The following is a 24,407-nucleotide window of genomic DNA, read 5'->3' on the forward strand; positions in this document are numbered from 1 at the left end:
AGCCGCTCGCATCGAAGGCCTAGAGCACTAGCTGAGTTCCAAGGGCCTGAATGCGCGCCGGAGGAGTCAGACTCCCCAAAGATGGAATGAAGGGCTTCGTAAAAGCTATGAAGTTGGGCAGGGATCGCTCCGGCTCCCGGGAAGTGAGGGAAGGCCAGAGTAAACCCAACAGGCTACGCAGGCGGAGCCGGACGACTACCTTTTACTACCCGCGTCGCATCGGCCGACAGACGGGGAGAACGCGAAGAGCGAAGGTGCTCTTCACCTTCTTCTTGTGCTTCGACTTACTCGAAGACAAAGACTTTGACGAGGAGTGGTGGTGACGACTCCGCGACCGGTCCCGTGACCTCACTCTCGACCGGGACCTCGAATGGCACGGAATGGACTGCTGGGCCTCGAGAAGCTTTCGGAACCGCTCCCGCAAAGACTTCGGGCTCATGGCCCGGCAGTCGGAGCACAACTTCGGGTTGTGGTCGCACTCCAAACACCAAAGGCACACAAGGTGCGGGTCCGTAACCGACATAAGCTTGTGAACGGAGTGACAAGCCTTGAAGCTGGTTAGAGGACGGGACAGCCCTGCGTGCACCAGAAGTCGAACGACTCGAATAGATGTCAATAAAAAGTAGCAAAAAGAGAGTCATAAAGTGACTCGAGGTACCGCTCTCTCCGGATCTATGCTGGCTAGCGTGGAAATAGAAAGAACTGACGTCAGTGCGCAGGGGCGGCGTCTAAGTAGATACCGTGATGTCATTCCAGCGACCACGACGCCAACGAAGAACACGGAGTCAACCGATGCCACCCACCGACGCGCAGGGGTACTTCTGAAGAAAAATTCTCCAGATCCAATCTGCCACCTTGGAGTAATTCTAAGGTGGGGAATCCATGACTAATAGTCTCTTTCAGATTGGAAGTTCGACTGCAGGATGATCAATGTTTGTCAAAAGTCCAGAACGGATTTCATCAAGGGGTAACCTACAGTTGACCTAAGAGAACTTTATAAAGGCTAGGAGAGGCTCCTTTCATCTTGCGTTTATGGACCTCTTCTCTGCTTTCAACATGGTAAACAGTGGGAAGCTGTGGGAGGGCATGACCAGGATGGGAATTGATCAGGATTAGGGATATTAGAAAGAATGCACTGGGATATTACTATAAGGGTCAGGTATGGCAAAGATGGGGAACACTCTATGAATTTTCGGTCACACTTAGGCGTTAGACAAGGGTGTGTTATGGCCCCTCTTTTGTTCCTTATCTACAATAATGATTTAGAATCAAACCTGACCAAATAGGGAAAAATCTGCCCAGAATTAAGTGAAGAGCCCTTCCAGTTTTGTTGTACACAGATGATGCTGTTTAAATGGCAAGGACCTCTAATGGTTTACAGCTTTTTTAATAAAATGTTATGGGGGAGGGGAGGGGTCTTGATCTTAAAACTAATCTACAAAAATCTTTTAGAATGAGTTAGGCTCAAGAAATGTGAAAATCAGGTAGTTCTTTTTAGGGGGGACGGAAATCTCAAGAGTGAAGACTGTAATGTACTTGGGCCTTTCTTTAGACTAAAATTTAACGTGGCAAAATTTTTACCACTCTAGGGCTACCCAAACTCAAGAAGCTGTGGAGTCGATCTTCTAATTTGCTAGAAGGTAGAGTCAAAACCCGATTAGAGAAATGAGCGAGATCTACCTGAATAAGTGTGTCTCTGTGGCGACATACAGTGCAGGAGTGTCGGCATATAAAGGTCCAGGGCAAAAGCAGCAGGTAGAAAATAAGCTTATGTGTAGATTGTTGGTTGTTGGCTGTCCCAAAATCAAAATCTGCTTGTATGTGCCTTTCAGATTTGGGTCCTTGAGGGATAAGATAAAGCTGGAATCCCTATTGATATGACTAGGGTCTGTGGGAGCCTGGAAGCGCATCTATGAAGGATATAATGGAATTTTGTCTCTCCTTGAATAATATGTATGCCATACCATGGTTTGGTTATATAAGGAAGGAATTCATAGAGCTGGGATTGTTGGAATTGTTCTGCAACCCAACAAGTATTGATTCTAATGCTATACCTAAAGTAAAGTAAAGGATGTTTTCCAGATTAGACAGGGCAGACTCCTCCAGGAGCTTTTGACAAATTGACGGCAAGTATTAACTATAATTTAATAGCAATAGTTTGGGTACACGGAGTGGCGTTGCCACCCCCCTGTGTTTAGCACACTTTTGTGTACGATGTTGATAATTTGTTCGGATACTTATCTCTCTTCAGTGTTAAATGGTTTGTTTGGGGTAGCTAACTGTATGCTCACTGGGGATGTTCCCTGCTTTAGGGTGTGCAGGAATGGGGGTGGGACATGGGGGTTTACCATATTCCTGGCTATATTTGCAGCCACTCCATTTCATTAGTTGTATACTTTGCCACGTTAATACCGCCAACAATTTGAATACAATGTTTAACAGAACAATATACCTGCTATAGATGATTTACCTACCTCTTCCAACCTTAAAATTATCACTTGGAATGTTAGGAGGTTGAACAATGCAAAGAAAGGAAGGAATGTAATGCAATATCTACAGAGACATGGGATTGATATTGCATTTCTGCAAGAGACTCAGCTCCCTAGAACAGAGGCTACTTTGTTTGCTTCCACTTGGGGTCCACATAGATATTTCGCTGGGTTCAGCACCTATGCTCGTGGTACAGCGATTTTAATACATAAACGCTTGCCATTCCACCTACATAAAGTACATAATGATACAGAGGGCCACTACACCATGGTAACGGGACAATTAATGGGCCACCGTGTAGCCCTAGTGAACATGCCCCTAACATAGATTGTCTGGAGTATTTTCATGATGTACATTCCCACATTCTGCAAATGGAGGCAGAGTTTATATGCATTAATTTACTAATTGACCCAAAACTAGACAGCTCTTCCATTTCCTCAGATGCTAAGCCACGAGCGCGCCAAGCTCTGTTTGAGCTTTGCGAATCAATTGGACTATTAGAAATTTGGCTACGACGACATCAGACCACCCTTGCCTACACACATTACGCTGCCCCGTATGATACCTGGACCAGATTAGATTATTGGTTAATTACTCCAAATTTGTCTACTTGGTACAAAAGTATTAAACTACTCCCCAGAACGTATTCGGACCACGCCTCGGTGGTTTTGGAGCTGCTGGTTCCTAGGCCTGAAGGGGTGGAAAGACAGTGGATATTCCCTGGATAGGCACTGCTAGATGGTCTCTTTCGAGCAGAGCTTCAGGTAGCTATTGAAGAGTATTTTGAATTCAACATGGGCTCCATTGCTACTTGGGCGACACTCTGGGAGGCTTTTAAGGCATAAATCCGTGGCGTTTGTGCTTCTAAACATGCAGGAGTATTAAAAGATCTCAGAGCTACGATTATGAGCATTGAGCGAAAATTAGAAGACCTAGATAGGGAGTAGGCTGCCCGACCCGACACCATACGAAATGGAACTAGATTGACCCTACTGACTGAATTTAGGGAGGTCGCAGAAAGGGAAACTCTTTTTTTAACCAAATATAGTAAGGCCCGGCGATATGAAGAGGGGGATAGGCTAGGGCGGACGTTCTCTCGAACACAACGGAAATACGAGATTAATTTTTATCATACTACATAAACCTGTATACTTCCCGGAGAGACGATGATGGCTCTGCACAAGCAACCTATCTGGCAGAGATTGCGGTGGTCTGGCTAGAAAAATGTATGCAGGAGTTCCTTGCGGAACCCTTTTCTAAAGAGGAAATCTCCAGCACGATGGACGCAATCAATGGATCCACGGCCCCCGGACTAGATGGATTTTCTGGAGATTTTTATAAGGCTTATAAAGACCTATTGGTACCGCATTTGCTTGAAGTTTATAATGAAGCCTTGGAACAAGGCGAACTGCCCCCCACACTACAGGAAGCAGTAATTATACTACTTCCCAAGCCGGGTAAAGATCTGTCGTCATGTGGAGCATATAGGCCTCTCTCGCTCATGAACTTAGATTATAAAATCTTGGCCAAAATGATTGCGTCGCATCAAGCCCTGTTATTAGACCAGATCATTTCCCCGGCTCAATCTGGTTTCATTCCCCATAGATCGACCACCCTGAATCTGTGGACGCTATTTGCGGTCCTGCATAGAATTTCACCGGAGGTGCCTGCTGCCGTGATTTTACCGGACTCCGAAAAGGCCTTTGATTCTCTGGAATGGCCTTTTGTCCTGGCAGTGATGCGCAAAATGGGCATGCCAAAGGGTTTTATAGCTCACGTCGCGTCCAAAGGATATTTGGGGCCCCTTCAAAGCCTATTTAGTGGACATGAACATCACCCCCACTTCACAACGGGCTGGTCCCCACAGGAGTGGGGTGACACACTACAGGGTGGGCATACGCCACTCAGATGCACCCATTGTTATGTATATTTTATCTTGGGGGTGGGGGGAACTCAACCTTCTCAGATTACAGATGATTATTGTGGGGTTGGAAAGCATTGTCTGAGTGTTCTGGTTACATAGATAGGCAGTCATCGATGCAAAGCCGATTGGAGGATGGGGGAGACAATCTCGGCAACTGAATTCAATGTTCATTGTATGATTCAACGTGGAGTTACCTACTGCGGTGCGGCAGTGTACTACATATGTGAATGCTGTCTTTTTGTATTATGGAAATAGAAAAGATTTTTTTTTTTTTTTAAACGATAATTTAATACATTTTTCGTGTGGGTCTTATCTCTCCTAGTTTCATAACGGGAATGTTAGGTTCTATTTTACGAGATTACGATTCAGTCGACTGCGCTTCTATACCTTACCTAGGAATGTAGCCTGCAGAGAACAATTGCTGTGGTGTCCATGTAACAATATTGCCTCGCAAAGCACAATGCACTTTATTGTATTTTTTAGTAATGTACAAGTCTGTTAAATACCTTAGGCCAAAACCATAAAATGCTCTGTGCACCAATCCTAGGATCTTAACATAACATAACACATAACAGGTGTATTTGTAAAGCGCACGATTACCCGTAGGTGTCTTGGCGCTGAATAACAGATGTTTATTGTTACCCAACTCAATGGTACTCATTTTATCGACCTCAGATGGATGAAAGGCTGAGTGGACCCGCCGGGATTTGAACCTGTGACCGTGAGGTCGAACACAGGCCCCTGCAGTGGCTGCTTTAGTCCACTGAGCCACCAGACCCGGTAAATAAAGCTCTTTCCTTGATCAGTAGCCAATGGAGAGACTTCAGATAGGGAGAGATCTGAGTACGACAAGGGATCCTTTCCTAGTAGCTGACACACTACATTCTGGACCACCTGTAGCATATTGCTCAGGTGGCCAGGTATGCCCAGATACAAACATTGTTATAGTCTAACGAGATGTGATTAATTCATCAATAACTGTTTTCTGTGACTGGAGTGGTAGCAGAAACAAGAATTTAAGGGAGTAGAGCATAGCAAAATATAAGAGCACCACAGAAGTCACATGTGACTCAAATGTCAATTGCTGGTCTAACTTAACTCCTAGGTTACAAAAAACGGTGGCCAGAACGGGCAGAGGATTTGACCAGCAATCAACCTACCACTGAAGGGGGAAGTTCCAAACAACAAGATCTCTGTCTTATTGGAACTGCATTGGAGAGCGCTGATCCACATTATTCTCAACGGATAGAAACAACTGTGTATCATCTGCATAAGAGACTATCCTCACACCAAAGGACTCCACCAAGGAAGCCAATGGGCACATATAGATATTAAAGTAGAAATCCAAACCGAGCCCGGACGTACCCCAAAATTAGGGGCTTTGGTGGCAGAAGAGTAGGGGGTTAACTAAACTGCCTGACTTTTGTTTTATAGGAAGGGTCGAATCTAGGCCAGCGCCTGACTCCGACTCTAATGTCCTCAAGACACCGTAAAAGAATGGTGTGAGACACAGTATCAAATGCTGCTGATACATCTAGTAGAATCAAGGCACCGTTTTCTCCTTGATCCAATGACATCTTAATGGAGTCAACCACTTCCAAGACAGCCGTCTCAGTGCTGTGCCGAGGCCGGAATCTAGACTGTGAAGGGTGCTGCAGTCTATACTTCTCCGTTGAGAATTAGTCAACTGTTCCACCATTTTGGGGCATTTTCTGCTTTCATTTCAGTTGACTCCTGAGGATGTACTCAGCCTGTTGTGTAAAACATGTGTTGAGTTTGTATTACGCTATAGACAAAGAGTCATACTTGGTGATTGAGCTTAACTGGATGTAAAAATGCAGACTGTTCTTTCCAGTGCTAGTAGTTCTCTGAATTTCCTCCATTTAAGGGCACAGTCTGTCGTAATTTGTCCTTGAACACAAGTTTTACAGGCAGCTCAAAGTGCAAGGTCAATGGACACTTAACCTTTATTATAGTCCAGAAAGAAATCCTTTTTTTTCTAGCAGTCAATACTGAAATACATTCATACAACGTTTAATGGTAAGTGGGGGCATTTAGTTGCATAGTAGAGATGACAGCTGCAGAGATATCAAGAAGTGGTCTGAAACATCCCCTTCCAAAGCTGAGCCTGAGGTGATGTGTGGTCATAAGCTGGCAGAGGTAAGAAAACCAATATAGGGCTGGTACTGGTACCATATTAACATGGCACAGAAAGTGTAGTCCCACCTCACTCTGCCATATGTGTACTAGACACTTTGGAAGGTACTTAGCCTCGCTTTGAGTGGTGAAAGCACTTTGGATGCAAACAATCACACAGCCATACCGTAAGTCATTGACTTAATCTATCTTATTTTTGATGCATAGGACCTTCAGAAGTATAAATAGTGTGAAGCTTCAGTCCCACCCAACCCTGAGCATTCTGTTGGTATGGACAGCACCTACAAATCCGGCATACGCAACAGTGGACCATTAAGGTGGAACCAGGGGAAAAAAGTGGTATTACCCAGCAGTACTTTCAGATTTTAACCAAAGAAGTTAGTCCATAATTGCACTGGGAAAGCAACCTCCCAATGTAGCTGCTCATGGAGTTCACTTCGGTCCTTGTCAGTATGGTAATGGTTGGCCAGGTTGTTTGCAAGCGTTGGAAAAGCTAAGAAGTGTTAGAAGCCTTACCATTCAATAAAACTGGTGACATGCATGCACAAGTACCATAAATGTGGACCACATAGTACAATAACAGCTTACCTTAGAATATGCAAGCTTAGTAAAGGCTCGTTTGGCTTCTGTAGGTTCCAGGAACTCCACAATAGCTGTGATGCCACCTTCAGGGAGCACTACTCGCCCAAGATCCCCATAACGGCCAAAAATCTCCTCCAACTCTGATGTCTTTGTGCCAGCAGGAAGGTTCTTTGCCAAGATCACAGACTTACTGCGTTCTCCGACAGCCTGAGGCAAAGCAAGAAAGAAAACCATTTAAAGGGATAATGAAAATGTCATCAAAACAAACTAAAACACCTGCTTGCTAAGCTATAGACCATACACTTTTCTGCTATAGGTATACTAGAAACAAATAATAACTAGGCTGAAACAACTTGATTCTGATATGTAGAACTACTGCTAATTCTATGATCAGAACCCCAAGAAAAAAGATCTTGCCATGCCACTGAATGCTGGCCTGCAGGATATGTGTCTCCTGTGGCAAAAAAGACACTGAGCTCAGAAATACAAGGAGTGCAAAGAAAAATTAACTAATTATCTCAATTCCATCTTTAAAAACTCTCATATGTTAAGTTACTTGATAGCTCACAGCCTCCTCATTCACCCTCTCTTAAGAATATATTCTTTTTATTGCACTTGACAAGAAAACATCTTAATCCTTACTTGATATTAATTAGCTCATCAGACAATCATTCTTTCTTAAGAGTCTATTCTTATTCATCAGCACTTTAAAAGGTGCCACAGTTGTAACCATGCTCCTGGTGGAATGCACCCCCACTCTTCCCTGGAATGAACTGTTGGCCTTGTTGTGGAAGAATGTGATGATGGCTGATAGCAGACATAACTTTGGATTAGTCCACAGGATGACTTTATTCTTAGAAAAACAGAGATATTGGGCCACATGTACAACTGTTTTTAGCGGTTGCAAACGGAAAATCGGGCCGTTTGCGACCGCTAAATAAGTCTGTGGCATGTACTAACTCTTTTTTACGAGTCGGTAACCTAGTACCGACTTGCAAAATAGGATTTGCGACTCTCTATTTGAAAGGTGCATGCCAAGTGCGTCCCTTCCTAATTTCAACTCGCAGTGCCTTGTAAGAATGTTTTGTGACCGAAATGTGGTTGCAAAACATTTGCATTTTACCGCCAATGGAAAGTTGATGGTAGACCAGTCGCAAATGGGAAGAGGTCCCGAAGGAACCCCTTCCCCTTTTCAAATGTGAGTGCAAGTATTTTTTGAGAGGCGGCATGACTGCTCTTAAAAAATTCAACTGAAACGTTTCATTTTTTTTTTTGAAACGCATCACGTTTTACTTTAAGGAAAACAGGAAGCACTTTTTTTTTTAAACTGCTTTATAAAAAAAAAGCAGTCACAGACATGGTGGTCTGCTGACCCCAGCAGGCCACCATCCCTGTGCGTGCCGGCCATTCCCAAAGGGTCTCAAATTGCGAACCTGCATCATGAATATTGACGAGACAGGTTCCTTGCGACTTATTTGAGAATCACAAACAGTGTCTCAGACACTCTTGTACATTCCATTTTGCGAGTCGCAAATTGTGAGTCGCAAAACGTCACAATTTGCGTCTCGCAAAATGGAATGGTCGTACATCTGACCCATAGTTCTTTAACCGTAAATGCTTGCATTTCTACTGTTCACACTGATTTAAGTACCAAGAGAAGCACTGTCTTCCAGGAAAGGAATTTTATTTGCGCTCTTATGGATGGTTTACAACGGAGGGAACATGAGCTAGCTTAGCACAGTATTAGGTTCCCAGGGTAACGGTGTGTGCCGTACTGGAGAGAAAAGTCCCTTCATAAATTGCTTTATGATTCTTTGTGAAAAAAGTGTGGTTGATTTGTCCTCCATTCTCTAGAATTGTGAGATCGCTGCAAGATGAACTTCTATTGACAAGTGCTTTAGACCATCCTTTGCCAAGTTAAGCAAATATTCAATGGATTTATAGGATGTGCAGAAAGATTCAGGAGCTCCGTGAACCATTACTGGCAAAGCCAGGCTGGGGGAATGAGAATTAGGGAACAATGTTCTGCCCTTGCTTTCCTCAACAACCTGGAGGATCAGAGGAAATGGTTGAATGGCACATACTAAGAAATTGGACTATTTGATCAAAAAGTAATCGCATTTGGACCCTGGTTGCCAAAACATGCAAATGTAATACCAGTACTTCTTGTTATTTTGAGTGGCAAACAAATACAGTGCAGATCGACCCCATTTGTGGAAGATGTAATCACCTTTGTCTTGGTGGAGCTCCCATTTGTGTTCAACCGAGTATGTCCACCTGATTGTTTTGCCATGCACGAAGTTGCTCCATGACTTGGTCATTGTGACGGGAGATGGCTTTGTCCCACAGTAACTGCGGCTCTTTTAACAGAGACATCTCATTCCTCCTTTGTTTGGTGATGTAAAACATCGATATTGTGTTGTCAGTTCTTATCAGGGCTGGTAGGCCTTGCCAGCCTTGGAAGGAAGTCTTGGAAAACTAGTCTTATGGGCAGGAGCACCACAATGTTGATGTGGAACTTCTTTTCCATATTCAACTACATGCCTTTAGTTGAGAATCCATGTCTACTCCCCAGCCCCCCATGGAGGCATGTGTTTTGAGTATTACTCTGTCCAATGGAGGGTGGAAATGAAGCCATGCATTGAGATTTGTAGGGATCCGCCACCATAATAACACTTGTGTCAAAAGTCTTTAGACTAAGACTGTCATCACATGTGATGTGAACTTGTTTCCATTCGATTCCTGTTGGACAGGCCTCATCCAGAGTCAGCAACAAGTGACAAAGACATCGGGGGGCGACAACAAAGAGGGGCATTCTCTTCCCCCCACTTGCTGAGGGTGGGATGCAAGGGTAGGCGCTTGAAGAAGTCATGCAAGTATTTGATCATCCTGAAAGCATGAATGGGAGGTGGTTCGTTTGTAGTCAGATGATATGCCATACCTTTGTCTGTTGTTTCTGATGGCTGTATACCCCTGATCGTAATCGAGTTGTCTTAAAGGATGAGGGCTGCTTTAACATCCTTACTGAGCGAAGTCCCCTCTGCAGGACTTCCGTCAATCAATGAATCAATCAATTAGGGTTTGTAAAGTGCGGCTACTCACCCGTGAGTGATTCAAGGCACTGGGGGGAGGGGGGGTTGCTGAACCGTCGGAGCGCTGGGGTTCAGTTGAAGAGCCAGGTCTTGAGAACAACGAGCATTGTCTGAGGTGGAGAGGCAGTGTGTTCAAAGTCTTGGCAGCACGGTAGGAGAAGGATCTTCCTCCGGTTCTAGTCTTGTGAATCCGAGGGACTAGCTGGGCAGAGCGGAGGTGTCTGGTGGGTACGTGGAATGAGAGGCAGTGGTTCAGGTATGCTGATATCATGCGTCATTGAGGGCTTTGCAGGCGTGAAGAGCTTGAAAGTGCTTCTTTTGTTGACTGGGAGCCAGTGGACTTCTCGGAGGTGTTCAGTGATATGGCTGTGGCGGGGGATGTCGAGGACCAGACTGGCTGTGGCATTTTGAACTTTCTGTAGTTTCCTGAGAAGTTTCTGGGTGACGCCAGCATAGAGTGTGCCGTACTCGAGTCTGCTGCTTATGAGTGTGTGGGTGACCGTTTTTCTGGATTCGTTGGGGATGAATATGAATGTGTTTCGAAGCAGGCAAAGTGTGTGGAAGCAAGGTGAGGATACAGCATTGATCTGATTCATTGTGAGAGGGGAGTCCAGAATGATGCAGAGGTTTTGTGCATTATCTGTGGGGGTGGCCGAGATTTCCAAAGCAGAGGGCCACCAGGAGTCGTCCCATGCTGAGGGGGTGGGTCCCAGGATGAAGACTTCGGTATTGTCCGAGTTGAGTTTGAGGCAACTGTTTTTCATCCAGATGGCTAAGCCTTCATTCCGCTGTGGAAGTTGTTTCTGGTGGCTGTGGGTTTGCTGGTGAGGCAGAGGATAAGTTGTGTGTCGTTGGCGTAGGAGACAGTGTTGAGTCCGTAGTTCCTGACGATGGCTGCGAAAGGGGCCATGAAGAAGCTGAAGATGGCAGGGTGCACGGAGGAGCCCTGGGGTACTCCACAGCTGATCTCTGTGGGTTCGGATAGGAACGGAGGTAGTCTACGTGAGCTGCAAAAATTGGGGAAGCCAGCACTGCGATATTAGAGGGCTCCAATGGATTTTGCGATATCGGTATCTGTTCCAATTTTCTGTAAGGGATTATGGACATGTTTGCAAAACAAAGTGACTCTATTGAATGGCATGCCCAGTATTTTGGCTTAGACATCCAGACAGAATTAAGTGGTTTGTAGCTACCCTTACCCTCACAATGCAGCCAGAACTGCAAGATGTCAAAAACATGCGTTTGAGACATTCACTTCTGAATCAATAATGGGCGCTTAACTTGTGGCACCTTCTTTAACTATTGCCTTAGCAACTTCTCTTTTATAATCTGGTATGAGATCAATCAGTGAAGAGATGTCATGTCACATTTGGTGATGGTAACGGCCTAAGATCGGAAAGACATTTGCGGCCTTGATCGATGTGGCCACCATTGATCTACCTCTAAGACCCACATAAACTACGTGTCTGCCGCCTCTAGCAGAAGGCACAGAGGAAGGTATATACTGGATTCTTTGATCTGCACTGAGCCGCCGATGATACAACAGACTCCAGTTTAGGATGGCCCATAGGACAGATTCCCAAGTTTCATGATTTTATATGGCACCATGGACAATACTGTTTTTGAGGTTGTTCGACTGAATAAAAGAGGGGATATCATGCCGCCCAATCAATCTCAAGTTCTAAATACATTTGAACCTACACGGTTTCCCTACTGCAATAGATTCAGATGATGAAAATAAAGCTTTGTGCATGGTACCATATAAAATCACAAAATTTGAGAATCTGACTCTCAATAACAGTTCCCTCATTTACATTAGAAATTTACAAGAGCGATTTAAAAGATTTTTGAAATCTAAATCTATTTAGTCCTAAGCAAGTAACCCACTAAGGGTCAGAAGTACAAAGCATTTTTTAGGTAGCAGTTTGCGAAAACAGGCTGCATTTAAAAAATAAAAAACATTGCTTTATTCAAAAGGAATCACAGACATGGTGGTCTGCTGACCCCAGCAGGCAACCATCCCTGTTATTTTAGTGATTTCCAATGGGTCACAACCGAGACCTACCTCATGAATATTAATGAGGTAGGTATACACATTGGGAATCGCAAAATGTGTTAAAGACACATTAGTACATGAGTGTTTGCTATTTGGTAATTGCAAAGCAAAACCTATGTACATCTGGCCCTAAATGCTTTTTGTTGTGAAACACGTGTGGCATTTTCATATTCTGCATTTTCGTATTCTGCTTAAATCTTTTCTCTAAATTAGTATGAATAAAACTATATGCTTTGAAAATTAAAAATCCATTATTTGTCTAGAATAGTAGTGAAGCCCTAAAGGAGCTCCACATCACAGATGTTTTTTGAGTGGTTCTATTTTATATGGTATTCATTTCATTTTTACAATAAATACATAGTTCATGTGCGTCATCAGTATAGACTTTCTTCTGACCGCAAGCAGAACAGGGCTTGAAAAGAGATATCTTCTCTCCGTTAGCCATGGTGACAGTTGATGACTGATGAAATGTCTCCCTGGCCCAGGAACAAAATGTAATGTACCATAAAAACAACTTATACTCTGAAAGCTGAAGGTAGGGCTGATTCAGTCCCAGGGTGGAACATAAAAATGGCAAGATAAGGTCACTGAGAAGTTAGAGCAGATTTCTGCCTGTGGACTCCATGACACACAATCAGAGGTAGAAATCTAAACTATGGTGGTCTCTAAGGGGACACTTCCACCTCACTGGCTGAAGTTCGAGGTGGATGTGCTACTAAATAAACATTTAATGTTGTGATCTATGGCCATTTAAACACTGTTTACTGCTATTTAAGATAACAAGGGATTGCCAGCCTAGCAATGGGGAATGATTCAACCATGTGAATATATGAATGATTCAAGCCTGGAAAATCAAATTTTCTGTAGCAAACTTTTTTTAGTTGCTATTCTAGCCACTTTCTATTGGTTGAAGTGATCCTTTTGGTCCGAACCTTTCCGCTTCATTTGGTGCTCAGAATGAATTCTCTATAATAATCCTCATTTCTCTGACAAACAGTTTGGTCGTGCCTCTTCTCCTTCAAATAGATGTCTGAGTTTCTGCGATCTCTCCATTCCTGTGGATTTTAGGACTACAGATCATCAAAATACTGCAACCTATTTCGCAGTTTCAAGTTCTCATGGTCCCTTAATTAATAACCTCAGCCCCTGCCAGAATCTCCCCGATAGAAAGTCCAGGGTCACCCAGAGTCCTGAGATTTGAATTTCTCTTTCTGTTATTTCTTCACACCCTATCCCTTTTCACTCGGAGCTCCCCCTATTGCTGCCCCGGATTGTGTTGTAGTTTCAGTGAAGGCAAGTGTATTTCTGCCCACTGATATACATATTTCCAATATAATCTTAGGTTAATCTATTTCATTTAATTTTGTGGCAGCATAGCAAGAAATTGGAGTACTGCCCTAAAAGCTGCAATTCTAATGCTGCTGAGACATACCTGCCAACTCACACAGTACCACTGTGCGGCACACGATAGTGGCTCCCTTCACACGGTCACCCGGTGAGAAGCTGATTATCAAACGGTGGGAGCGAAAACAAGCTGAAAACCACTGCAAATGGTGGCTGTTCAGCTATTTTTCGCAGGCTTTGAACTGGCGATGTCCATTAAGGGGTGTGAAAACAACCCTGGACATTGGCGCCAGCCTCAACAAGCTTTTATTTTTCTTCTTCATAGGAGGGGGTTTTGAGGTGGGGTGGGGCAAAAGTGCATTCTTAGCTACCTCTTGGCATGAGGCCATCACCCCCTCTGAGGCGCCACTCCTTTCACACATTTAAGTTGGCAGGTCTGCTGAGAACAGTCTGAAAAACTCTCCAAATACTTAAGTAATTTCATCCCCCACTTTCCAGCTGGGTAATCTCTGTGTTCATCCTGAATTTATACGCATATAAAGAAAGTTAGGAGGAATATTATTGCAAACTTGGTGAACCTCTCTCATCCACCCATAGAAAACAAAATAGCTGTACCCAGATCAGTCAACACATGTGTGAATTACTGTCGTAAAAATAAGGAAGATGCTGCTATTCTAGTATACATCTAGTAGTGAAAAAAATCACCATATAAAAATGCATCAGAAAGAGAGGATGACAGGCCAGTAATAGGGCAAACTATATAAAAATGGACTTACAAAGTATGTGAATACCTCACAGAAGCAACATCAAGTTGAAGAGGGTAAGTTGGATCAATTCTTCATGTTTTCATAGTCGATGTTCAAAGGAATGGGAATGCAAACAGTCTTGACATGCATCACTCGAGTTTAGCTATGCTTGCCCAGGGTAATGACTCCTAACTCTGTCCCTGCCTACCTGCTATGGGGGAGTGTGGGAGTTTGGGGCTGCGGGCTAATACTCAGAAACTTATTTCAGCTCATCACTTTCCTAAATGAGGTGCACACTGGATACTCCCTCCTGTACTACAGACATATCCAAACATCATAAAAATGCTAGAGTATTCCATCCCACAATCTTTTATTTTTGGTGTTTCTGCATTATACTCAGGCTGTCCGGTTTTAGGTTTAAACCTATAATAACTGATAAAACCCCACCGGAAAAGAAATAGCCCTCACCAGTGTAAACATATAACCACTGAAAAAAACCCTGCACAACCACAAACTAAATGCCATTCAAAGAAAGGAAAAGGAGAGTGAAAGATCCATTTTTATTTGTTCCTGAAGGGGTCAATACAATGTAACTTTGTTACATAAGGTACCAGTAGGAAAGACTGGGCTAACATTATTCGGTTTGAGTTTTGTTGTTTAGGGAGATCACTAAAATATTGTTTCTTCTTCCTTTTTTTGAGTTTTGTGGTCTTTGGTCTAAAGATACAGAGGTTAGAAGCATGTTTTAGGTTTTGTTTATTTATTTTATAAACTGTAGAGAATCAGGAAATATCAAAATGTTATTTGATTTTTTGGCTAAGCTCGAGTCTTTCTCTAATAGGAAATATTTAGGTTGCATAAGAATCTTTCCCAATATGTACCATCACATTTACCCACAGAGAATGGGTAAACACCCTTGATACATCAGCACCCTTTTCTAGTGGGTCAGTATTGATAGTAGGTGAATTGCCAAACACCCCAGGCTTTAAACATTCAATGCAAGGTATAGTGACAGGTATATGCGAAAAGAGTGCAGTCACAAAGCATTTGGGAAACTGGTGAAAACATGACACCAGACTTTTGGAAAACATGGAATGCAGTGTCACTTGGAATGCTGATGCAAAAAGTTCTTACCAAGTTCAACAAAGATTGGAGTGATTTTGTTTGTATTTGCAGTGATTCAGCCAAGTATATGAAAAAGTTGTGTGATGATCTGTCAAAATGGATACCTGAGCTGAAGTGCTTCTCTGTAAGAGATCCTTACTACTTGTTAGATGGCATGCTGAAAGCACCTTTACAATCTTCAGAGTTAATGAAGAATGTTATTGACTTTTTAGTCCATTCTGGTGCACTGTTTTGTTATGCACAGAAATTAAAATACAAATATTTCTCATTTTGTGCTTTGTGTGGCATCAACGAAAGAGTCATCCCAACTGTGTCACTTAGCAGGTGCTTCTAAGTCCTAGAGGCCATGAATGCTATATTATCCATGTATTTAACAAAAGAAATATGCTGTTCCTCTGGGAAGACTCAATGACAGGGAATATAGACCACCTGACCAGGAGGGTTCAAAGTTGGGAATCCATTTTATTGGATTATAATGCTCTCACACACCCTACTGGATGTCATGCTTCATCACTGGACTGCTCCTCATCGGGTCGGCGGTGCAATACCCAACGGGCTCCCTATAGTAGGGGCACTTTAACGGAGATCTTTTTCCAATAGCTGTATGATGAAGTGCGGGTGAGGGGCCTAGTGTGTGTAGATGAGTATGTATTGGTGTGTTAGAGGTGAATATAAAATAGGGTTGGGAGTACCTACGAAAACAACTTTAATCAAGGGGTCTCCTACCGTAAGTAAAAACAAGAGAGTATAAGGCGTTGAGCTGAGGTTATGTCTCAGGTTGTAGCGCTCTCATACTTGGTAGGTCAACATGTTTCTCGGCAAGTGAATAGTCTGCGGGCGATTCGTCAGGACCAAAACAAGGGGTATTCTATCTACAACTAAAACAAAGATGGTGTTGTGGCTGAACACTCACAACACCCATCAGACTTACTTGTCGGAAACCTGGTAGTACTGGAACTACCCAGGGGTTCCTCATGTATCAGGTGCAAGTAGCACGAAGTCGGAAGACCTACCCACTACCACCCGGCCCCGGTAGGAGTGGGTAGGTCTTCAGACTTCGTGCTACTTGCACCTGATACATGAGGAACCCCTTGTGTCTTTTACCTACCGGGGACTGTGAAGCCTGGTTAGTCCATTATTCTGGGTAGTTCCAATACGGTTGGGGTAAACATCCTGGGACTGGGTTCAGCTGGATCGTGCTACTGTGCTACTTATGATGGTTCCCTGTCTGACTTTCAGAGTCAACCTGTGGAAACACTACAGGAATAACATAAATGTGCATCTGTTTATCTATGACGTTATAATCCATCATTAGGGGCTCTTTTATTGTTGTTTAATTTGGTGTACGATACTCTACCATCTTTGTAGATTCCATAAAAGAATATTTGTTCTGATGAATATAGTAGAAGTGTACATCGATAAACATGCTGACAATTGGCACGTAATTTTCATAATGTATTTTAATGTGGTGTGCCCTGTTTTAAGTCTTTCATCCTCTCTTTCTGATGTATTTTTTAAATGGAGATATCGTTCCATACTAGATGTATACTAGAATAGTAGCATCTTCCTATGTTAGGAAGGTAATTCACAAATCGGTTTTCTGACCTGGGCACTGTTATTTTTTTTAAATTGTGAATATGCCTTGTAACCTCAAGAAACATCATTATAGAAGGAATTCCAGTTGCAAGTATTAGCAATATTTCTTCTCCAGGTAGTGCATTCTAGGGAGTGAGAAACATAATCAATATTCTATGCTTTTCTTCGGCGTGGACTGAGGATATACCATACCCAGCTTTTGGTTCTAATGGGCAATTCAGAAGAGAATTTCATCCTGCTTAGAGGACATTTTCTATCAGTACATTAAAGGTCTGTGCTTTAATCGGGGTGCAGGTGCACAATGCCAAATCATTTTGTTTATTTTTGAGTTGATAGTCTGTAACATGTTATATAAGCTGCCTGTATCCAGCTAAGAGCTTGTTTAGCATTATTTAAATACAAGTTGCTCTAGTTTCACACTGTTGGTGACAGGTTCCATCCCGCTAACACTGGCAAAGTCAATCCGAGTAACATCAATGGTCCCATAACCCTAACAAGTTGCATGACGTGGGGCAATCCCATGTAAAACCATTGATTAAATTAGTTAAACCAATAGATATTTCTTGCTACCGGTATGGAGTATACCTCGTTTGGCTACCTACAGGCGTGTATGCAGTTAAGTGTCCACCGGAAGCTTTTACAGCCTCAAATTCTACCAATTTTTTGATTTCTCTTGGCCCAGAAGTTGAGGAGGTATACTTATTATCTGTGCAGAGCAGAGTAAACTGGCAAGTGTCCCATGACCCCTCTCTCACATCTTACTTGAAGAGGACCCATTTTGGGATAAACCATCAGTCGTTCCAAAGGCTCAGTACATTTTGTAAGTTCCACGCAACCAGATTCCCAGGTAAAACACATGGAAACATATTGATTCATATACTACAAGCTTTTATTAAAGGCCAATCTAGTACAGAGTATCTGCAATAAATGAGTGATGAAAATCTTGAATATATTGCAATAGCGCAGATAGACTGTATATAGAATGAAGACACTCACCATTATATTTGTCTGTATAATTTGCTGCATGACCTAGTCCTAATAGCTAGCAGTCCGTGAGGCGCTGGCCGAGCTGCCAACCGGGAAGGCAGAGTAGCACTGACGCTCCGCCAGCATCCCAACAATCCTGGCAATATACTGACCTCCGATCCGTCACCCCTGCTAGACACCCACCTAACCTGGCTGCTACCACACTGTGGACCACCTTGCTGCAGGGGAGAGCCGCGTAAACAGAGACAAAATCATCTGGACTTGCCGCCACAATGTTGGGGCCTGACCGCAGCCTAGCCTAACTCTGCTGCAGCCGAACGGGAGGGTTCTGGAGGTGCGGCTGCTCCTGGAGTACGCTGCGATGCCGGGCTGACCGGAGATCGCGGGGGCCTGGGGGATCTTTGCAGTGTGACGCCGAAAGATCCTGCTGACGTCTGGGCCAGGACTGTCGCGGCTGTCGGAGCCGTGTGTGAGTGAATCTGCGCTGCGGGAGAAGATGCTGTCTGGCCTCGGCCGCTGCAGGGGAGAGGCAGGGCCCACTGACAGAGGCCACGCTTGTGAGGGAGGCAGCATGGGGGTACAATTGGAGGCTATACTGAAGGGTGGCACATACAGTACCCGGTAAGGCCGGCCCATGTTCACTCGGAGGCCCCGTAATGACAGGGACCATGGGTGAGCCTTGGGGGCTGGCCATCTGGCCGAGTCGAGCCAGACCAGTGCTGAATGTTTACCTCTTGCCCTCCCTCCCCCACAAATGCCACTATCCCTGCCTGCACACTCCTAGCCCAGGCATATATACGGTTTTGGCCTGGGGGTGACTGGACCAGACATTAGGAGTCTGGAACGGGGCTTGCTGTAGTGGAGTAGCTGTCCCTTGTTTCCTGCAGCGATAGCCTGCCTGCCTCCACTGGAACCCCTGCAGATCTATTGATCCCTCAATGTGGGGGCTCAGGGAGGCATGGGAACCAGCATGCCTCCTAGTCCTGACTACCCAATTTGCCGAGCACCTCCCCAGCAGAACAGCCATCTGACCTCCCTGGTACAGTTGCACAGAGACCAATGGCATGCCCAAACTTTGATAAAGTACCCTCATGTAAGATTATACCCTGCATGGACACCTAGGCCGCCTGTACCTACATAGGAGAGGATCCCTGCCCTGCTGCACTGCTAAGGACTTAATCTAGATGAGCTGCGTACCATTAACACCGCTGGGGTTGCATCCTCTGCTGCCTTCGCCCACATCTCCCTCAGCGGCTTGAAACTGCATACACTCTCTGAGAGGACCGGCGGGTGGCTTCTCAGACTTCTCCGGCAGTGACACCCTCCCGGCATTGGTGTAAACCCTCCTCCACTTTAGCTTGTAGCAGGTTGCAGCAGTGTAACTGGCCCGACCCGATTTTCATCGAACTTTACACCCACTACGGGCTATGGTCCGAGGCGATCCGAAGTACTGCTGGCTAAACTTTGATAAAACCAAACCTCCTGGCACTGGCCTGGCTCCAACGATGGCAGAAGGAGACAGTGAGCCAGACACTCCTGCAACAGCAGTGCCTGGTACAAATGCCATCATGACGGAGCTACGAGCGGGCTTCAGAGCCCCAGATGGCCGCTTTGACACTTTGGATAAGAGGCTAGACGCGATGGTTGAGCGCCTGGACTGCCAAGAACGGAAGCTTGACACAGCTGAGGGCAAAGTGTCAGACTTTGAAGATGGGGCGGCTCAATCAGCCAAGAAACTAGATCGCATGGAAAGCCTCATGTAAACAGTCGCAATGAAAAATGAGGATGCAGAGGCCAGAAGTAGGCGAAACCTCTATTTTAGGGATACCTGAATCCAGAAACACTGGATGCCTTGACGAGTTCATAGAACTCTTGTCTGATATGTTTGGCAAAGAATCTTTAATGTCAAAATTTGTGGTTGAGAGGGCAAACCACTTCCTTGGTACGTGCCCGAATTAAGGATGCTCACCGAGACAGCTCATTGTTCGCCTGTTGAACTTCAAGGACCATGACACAGACTACGTCTGGCGAGAGAAACAGGCCGGCTCAGCTGGCTGGGGTCCTGCGTCTGTGTTCCCGGACTTTACTGCGATGGTCCAGGACACAGGCCGAAAATACACCGGTGTTAACGCAATTTGGGGCTTCGCTATGGGATGGTTTATCCAGCCCGACTTAGAGTGGAGGTGACTGGCAAACTGCACTGGTTTGGCACTCTAATAGATGTGCAGGACTTCTGTTGCCAATACTCCGAGGAGCTGCAGCGTGACGCCCCTTGAAGATCACCACCAGATGTTCACTCCAGTGCCAGCGCAGATCTCTTTTCTACTGGCTGACACTTCTGGCTCTAAAGTGAAACTAACAAAGCATTGGCAGGAGCAGAGGACTAGTGCACATTGTACTTTTGCTGCTGGCTGTCTTTAAAGTGACTCGGACAATTTATTTTTAAGTATGTGGAAACCCATAATGCCTTTTTCTTCCTTGGCACCCTGATGTGTGGTTCACACATAAATTGATTTGTTATCACTCTATGTTGAGAGGGATTATGTCCTAACTAATTCTGTTGGGGTTAGGTTCTTCCCGGCGAAACGAGACCGTGGGTGGGTAGGGGTAGGTGCATAAATATTGGGTATGTTTGATGCTGTCAGAATCACAGTTCGATTACAGTAACGTACCGCCTATCTCAGCTACATTCACTCTTGTCACACAACAAGGTCCACCCCTTCGCAGACATCACTCTAGTGACATGGAACATATGAGGGTTGAACACTCAGCGTAAGGGCAAACAGGTACTCCAATATTAACAACTACATCAGCCCTATATTGCGTTTTTACAGGAGACGCATTTGTTCCCTACTCCATCACCCGCCGTCGCATCCACACGGGCCCACACTGTTTTTTCTCTAGCTATAGTACGTACTCAAGAGAAGTCTCCATACTGATAAATAAGCGAGTACTATTTCAATTATCAGTGGTTCGCACTGACACTGAGGGACGGTATCTATTAGTAAGCATATTTGTGCCGAACACCGGCAGCCTGGGATTTTATCAACAACTTCAGGCACAGATTGACCTAGTAGATGCGGAGTATGTTTGTATGGGGGGCTTCAACATATTGTTTAACCCTGGACTGGACAGCACAGGGGACGCCCCATACACCAAGCTACACACTGCGCGCTCTACAGAAGCTTTGCGATACATATACACTAGTTGATGCCTGGTGTCAGCTGAACCCTCTCCAACCCGCACACACATATCACTCTACACAACATAACACTCGGACCCGCCTTGACTACTGGCTCCTTGCGACCACTCTTACTGCCTGGATCAATTCCATGTCGCACCTTCCCCGCACACTGTCGTATCACTCCCCAGTAGTAATGCAACTACATATACCAAGAGTGTGGGGGGGTCGAATGGCAGGGGAGTTTCCCGGGGATGGCGCTCCAAGATGAACTCTCTTGGATGGAGCTCTGCAACACTATTATAGAATATTTTGAAATAAATAGAGGTACCATTGATTCCTGGGTCACCCTGTGGAAAGCCTTTAAGGCATATATGAGAGGGATTGGCATTTCCAAACATGCGCGGATCCTGAGAGACTTACACAACACCCTGTTTCAAATTGAGAAGAAGCTAACGGTACTGGACCACTCCCAGGCACCACAACAGTCGCCGACACACTTACACCGCTGATCTTCCTTGTTGGCTGATTTTAAGGAGTCAGCTGAGAGAGAAGCTCATTACCTGAGGAAGTACACAGGGGCACGGAGGTATGGAGAGGGAGAGAGGAAGGGTCTTACACTGGCAAGGCTGCTGCAACCCCTTAGGGGCCAATCCTACATATCCACCTTAAGATGATCAGATGGCACATATGTTACAGATACAATGGGTATTCAAAATTAAATGCTTACCTACTACACTGATCTGTATACTTCCCGCGTGACCGATGATGCCGCTAATAGAACCAGATATCTGGAGGAAATAGCAATTCCTTGGGGGGCCATTCACATTAGAAGAAATAATTCAGGCAATAGATTCTATAGATGACTCGAAGGCACCAGACCTCGATGGGTTCACTGAGATTTTCTATAAAATGTATAAACACCTGCTAGCCCCCCATCTCATAGAACTTTACAGGGAAGAACTGGAACACAGCATACTCCCGCCCACTCTCCGAGAAGCGGTGATCATACTGCTCCTCAAACCTGGAAAGGCCCCACAGCAATGTGGTTCCTATTGGCCACTTTCATTGGCAAACTTCAATACCCAAATATTAGCAAAAATGATAGCGTGCCTCTCCCTCTTAATGGAACAAAAAATATCTTCCACCCAGTCGGGATTCTGTCCCACACAGATCGACGGCCTTGAACCTATGCACACTCTTCGCGGTGCTACACAGACAATCTCCCTCTGTGCCAGTTGTGGCGGCCCTATTAGATGCTAAAAAGGCATTTGACTCACTGGAATGGCCTTTCCTGCGTGACACATTGAGCAAAATGGTTCTTCCCCTGGATTTCGCATCCCTTATTACGCTACTATGTACACAGCCCACAGCAGGCATTCGTATAAATGGGACACTAACTGCTCCTGTGGCCCCATCACAGGGAACAAGACTGGGATGCCCTCTGTCACCTCTATTATTCATTATAGCTCTAGACCCATGATACCTAATTTACAGTCACACCACCTACACAGGGGCCTGCAATTTAAACCCGGTCTGCTCCCAATTACACTCTATACTGATGATTTCATCCTCTATGTGCAGCACCCGAGCGAAAATATGGCACCTATCCTGAGGAAGATTATCCAGTATGGAGCCCTATCGGGATTACATATAAAGTGGGGAAAATATGAACTATTCCCCATAACGGCAGCGACAAGTATTTGGGGATACACATCACAGAGAAAAGTAACAAGTCTTATGCGTTAATTACATGAAATCACCTTGGCTTTCACATTTCTTCCTATGTTTCGATTTTTCCTTTACCTCAATAATCAATTCACCAGTTGTTTTACTTGCGCATTTCACTTCATCCTGGCTTCCCTAACCACTGTTGTCTTTTCCACGTTCCTATTTTACCCGATTTGGCATCTTTCGGTCGTACCTGTGTCTCATCATTGGCCATTCCGGAACCAACCAACTGAACTTTACCATGTAATATGTTTGTGCTTGTTGAACTGGTTTTGTTTCATTCAGTTTGATGCAAAATGAAGCATGTGTTCTCTTGTTCCATGTACAGCACTGTCATACCCCAGGGTTGAGTGCAATATAATAACGCATAAAGTTTTTAATAAGGCTGAATGTAGCCTGCGCTATTGCATTCCACAGATTGCACCAGGTTGTCTGGGAGGAATGCCTTGGAAATGTAGTTCCCTCATAAGATCAGTTCAATCTGCCCGAAGATATAGAATAGTTTCATATTTTTGTCAGCTCACACTTGGATGTTTAAAAAGATGGTCTTGTGATCATGATGTGTGGTGTGAATAGTAGCATGAGAAAATATGTTAGGAATACACTGTTCTATTATCTCTTACCATAAGGACAGCAATGGTGGCATCACTCATACACAAATATGGAGCAAACCGACAGAACATAGGCAGTCTACTGTTAAAATATATGTGCACAATAAATGGAAAGCATAACAGATAATTTTAAAGTTCCGCTTTGAGGAGTAGCTGCCCGTGTTGTGTACCGGCCACAGATCACCGCCAGAAGGGAGGTCCAGGGGGAGTACAATTCCCAGCTTGCCTTACTTTGCCGCATCACCGCCCAGCGCCCGGAGGCGCTTTAAATTGAGCCGCGGACTCCCACAGCGCGGGACGCGCACGGGCGTGCCCGGGCAAAGCCCGGGCCAAGGGCGGGCCCGTCTATGTCCGTCCGCGCCAGGTCGCGGCAGGGCAGGGCCACCCCCCGAGCCCCTGACCATCAGGTCTATTAATTTCTTCTGCCCAGTAGTTGGGACAAAGGACTCATAAGGTACTGTTATGTGTGCAGCGATTATTGGACTTACATCCCCTGTTACCCTGTTTCCCTGATTAATTGAGTGTGTGGCTAAAGTATCACAATACAACAGTGTGAATTATCAAAGTACTACCAACAGGTGTACTGGTTACAATTGCCAGTTCTTAAAGTGATGTGATTATCTGAGACAAATGTTTTATTGTAATATTGTATGTTTGTGTCGATATAAACGAGTGTAATCTTTTGTGCATTAGAATGGGGAAAAGAAAAGGTGGGGAGAGTGGTCACTTAAAGAAAGGCAAAAGAGCTAAAAAAACAACCAAAACACTGAATAAACCTCACGCTG

General features: G+C 44.7%; 1 protein-coding gene across 1 annotated transcript in view; it reads right to left on the minus strand.

Annotated features, from left to right (window-relative positions):
- Window positions 1-24,407, minus strand: part of RBM19 (RNA binding motif protein 19) — a 420,351-nt gene that overhangs the window by 291,457 nt on the left and 104,487 nt on the right. The window contains exon 15 of the mRNA XM_085635231.1: window positions 7,160-7,360. Within this exon, the coding sequence (XP_085491357.1) occupies window positions 7,160-7,360 (201 nt within the window). The remainder of the gene's footprint in view (window positions 1-7,159; window positions 7,361-24,407) is intronic.

The sequence above is a fragment of the Triturus cristatus genome, chromosome 11 (genome assembly GCF_964204655.1).
Source record: "Triturus cristatus chromosome 11, aTriCri1.1, whole genome shotgun sequence".
NCBI lineage: Eukaryota > Metazoa > Chordata > Amphibia > Caudata > Salamandridae > Triturus > Triturus cristatus.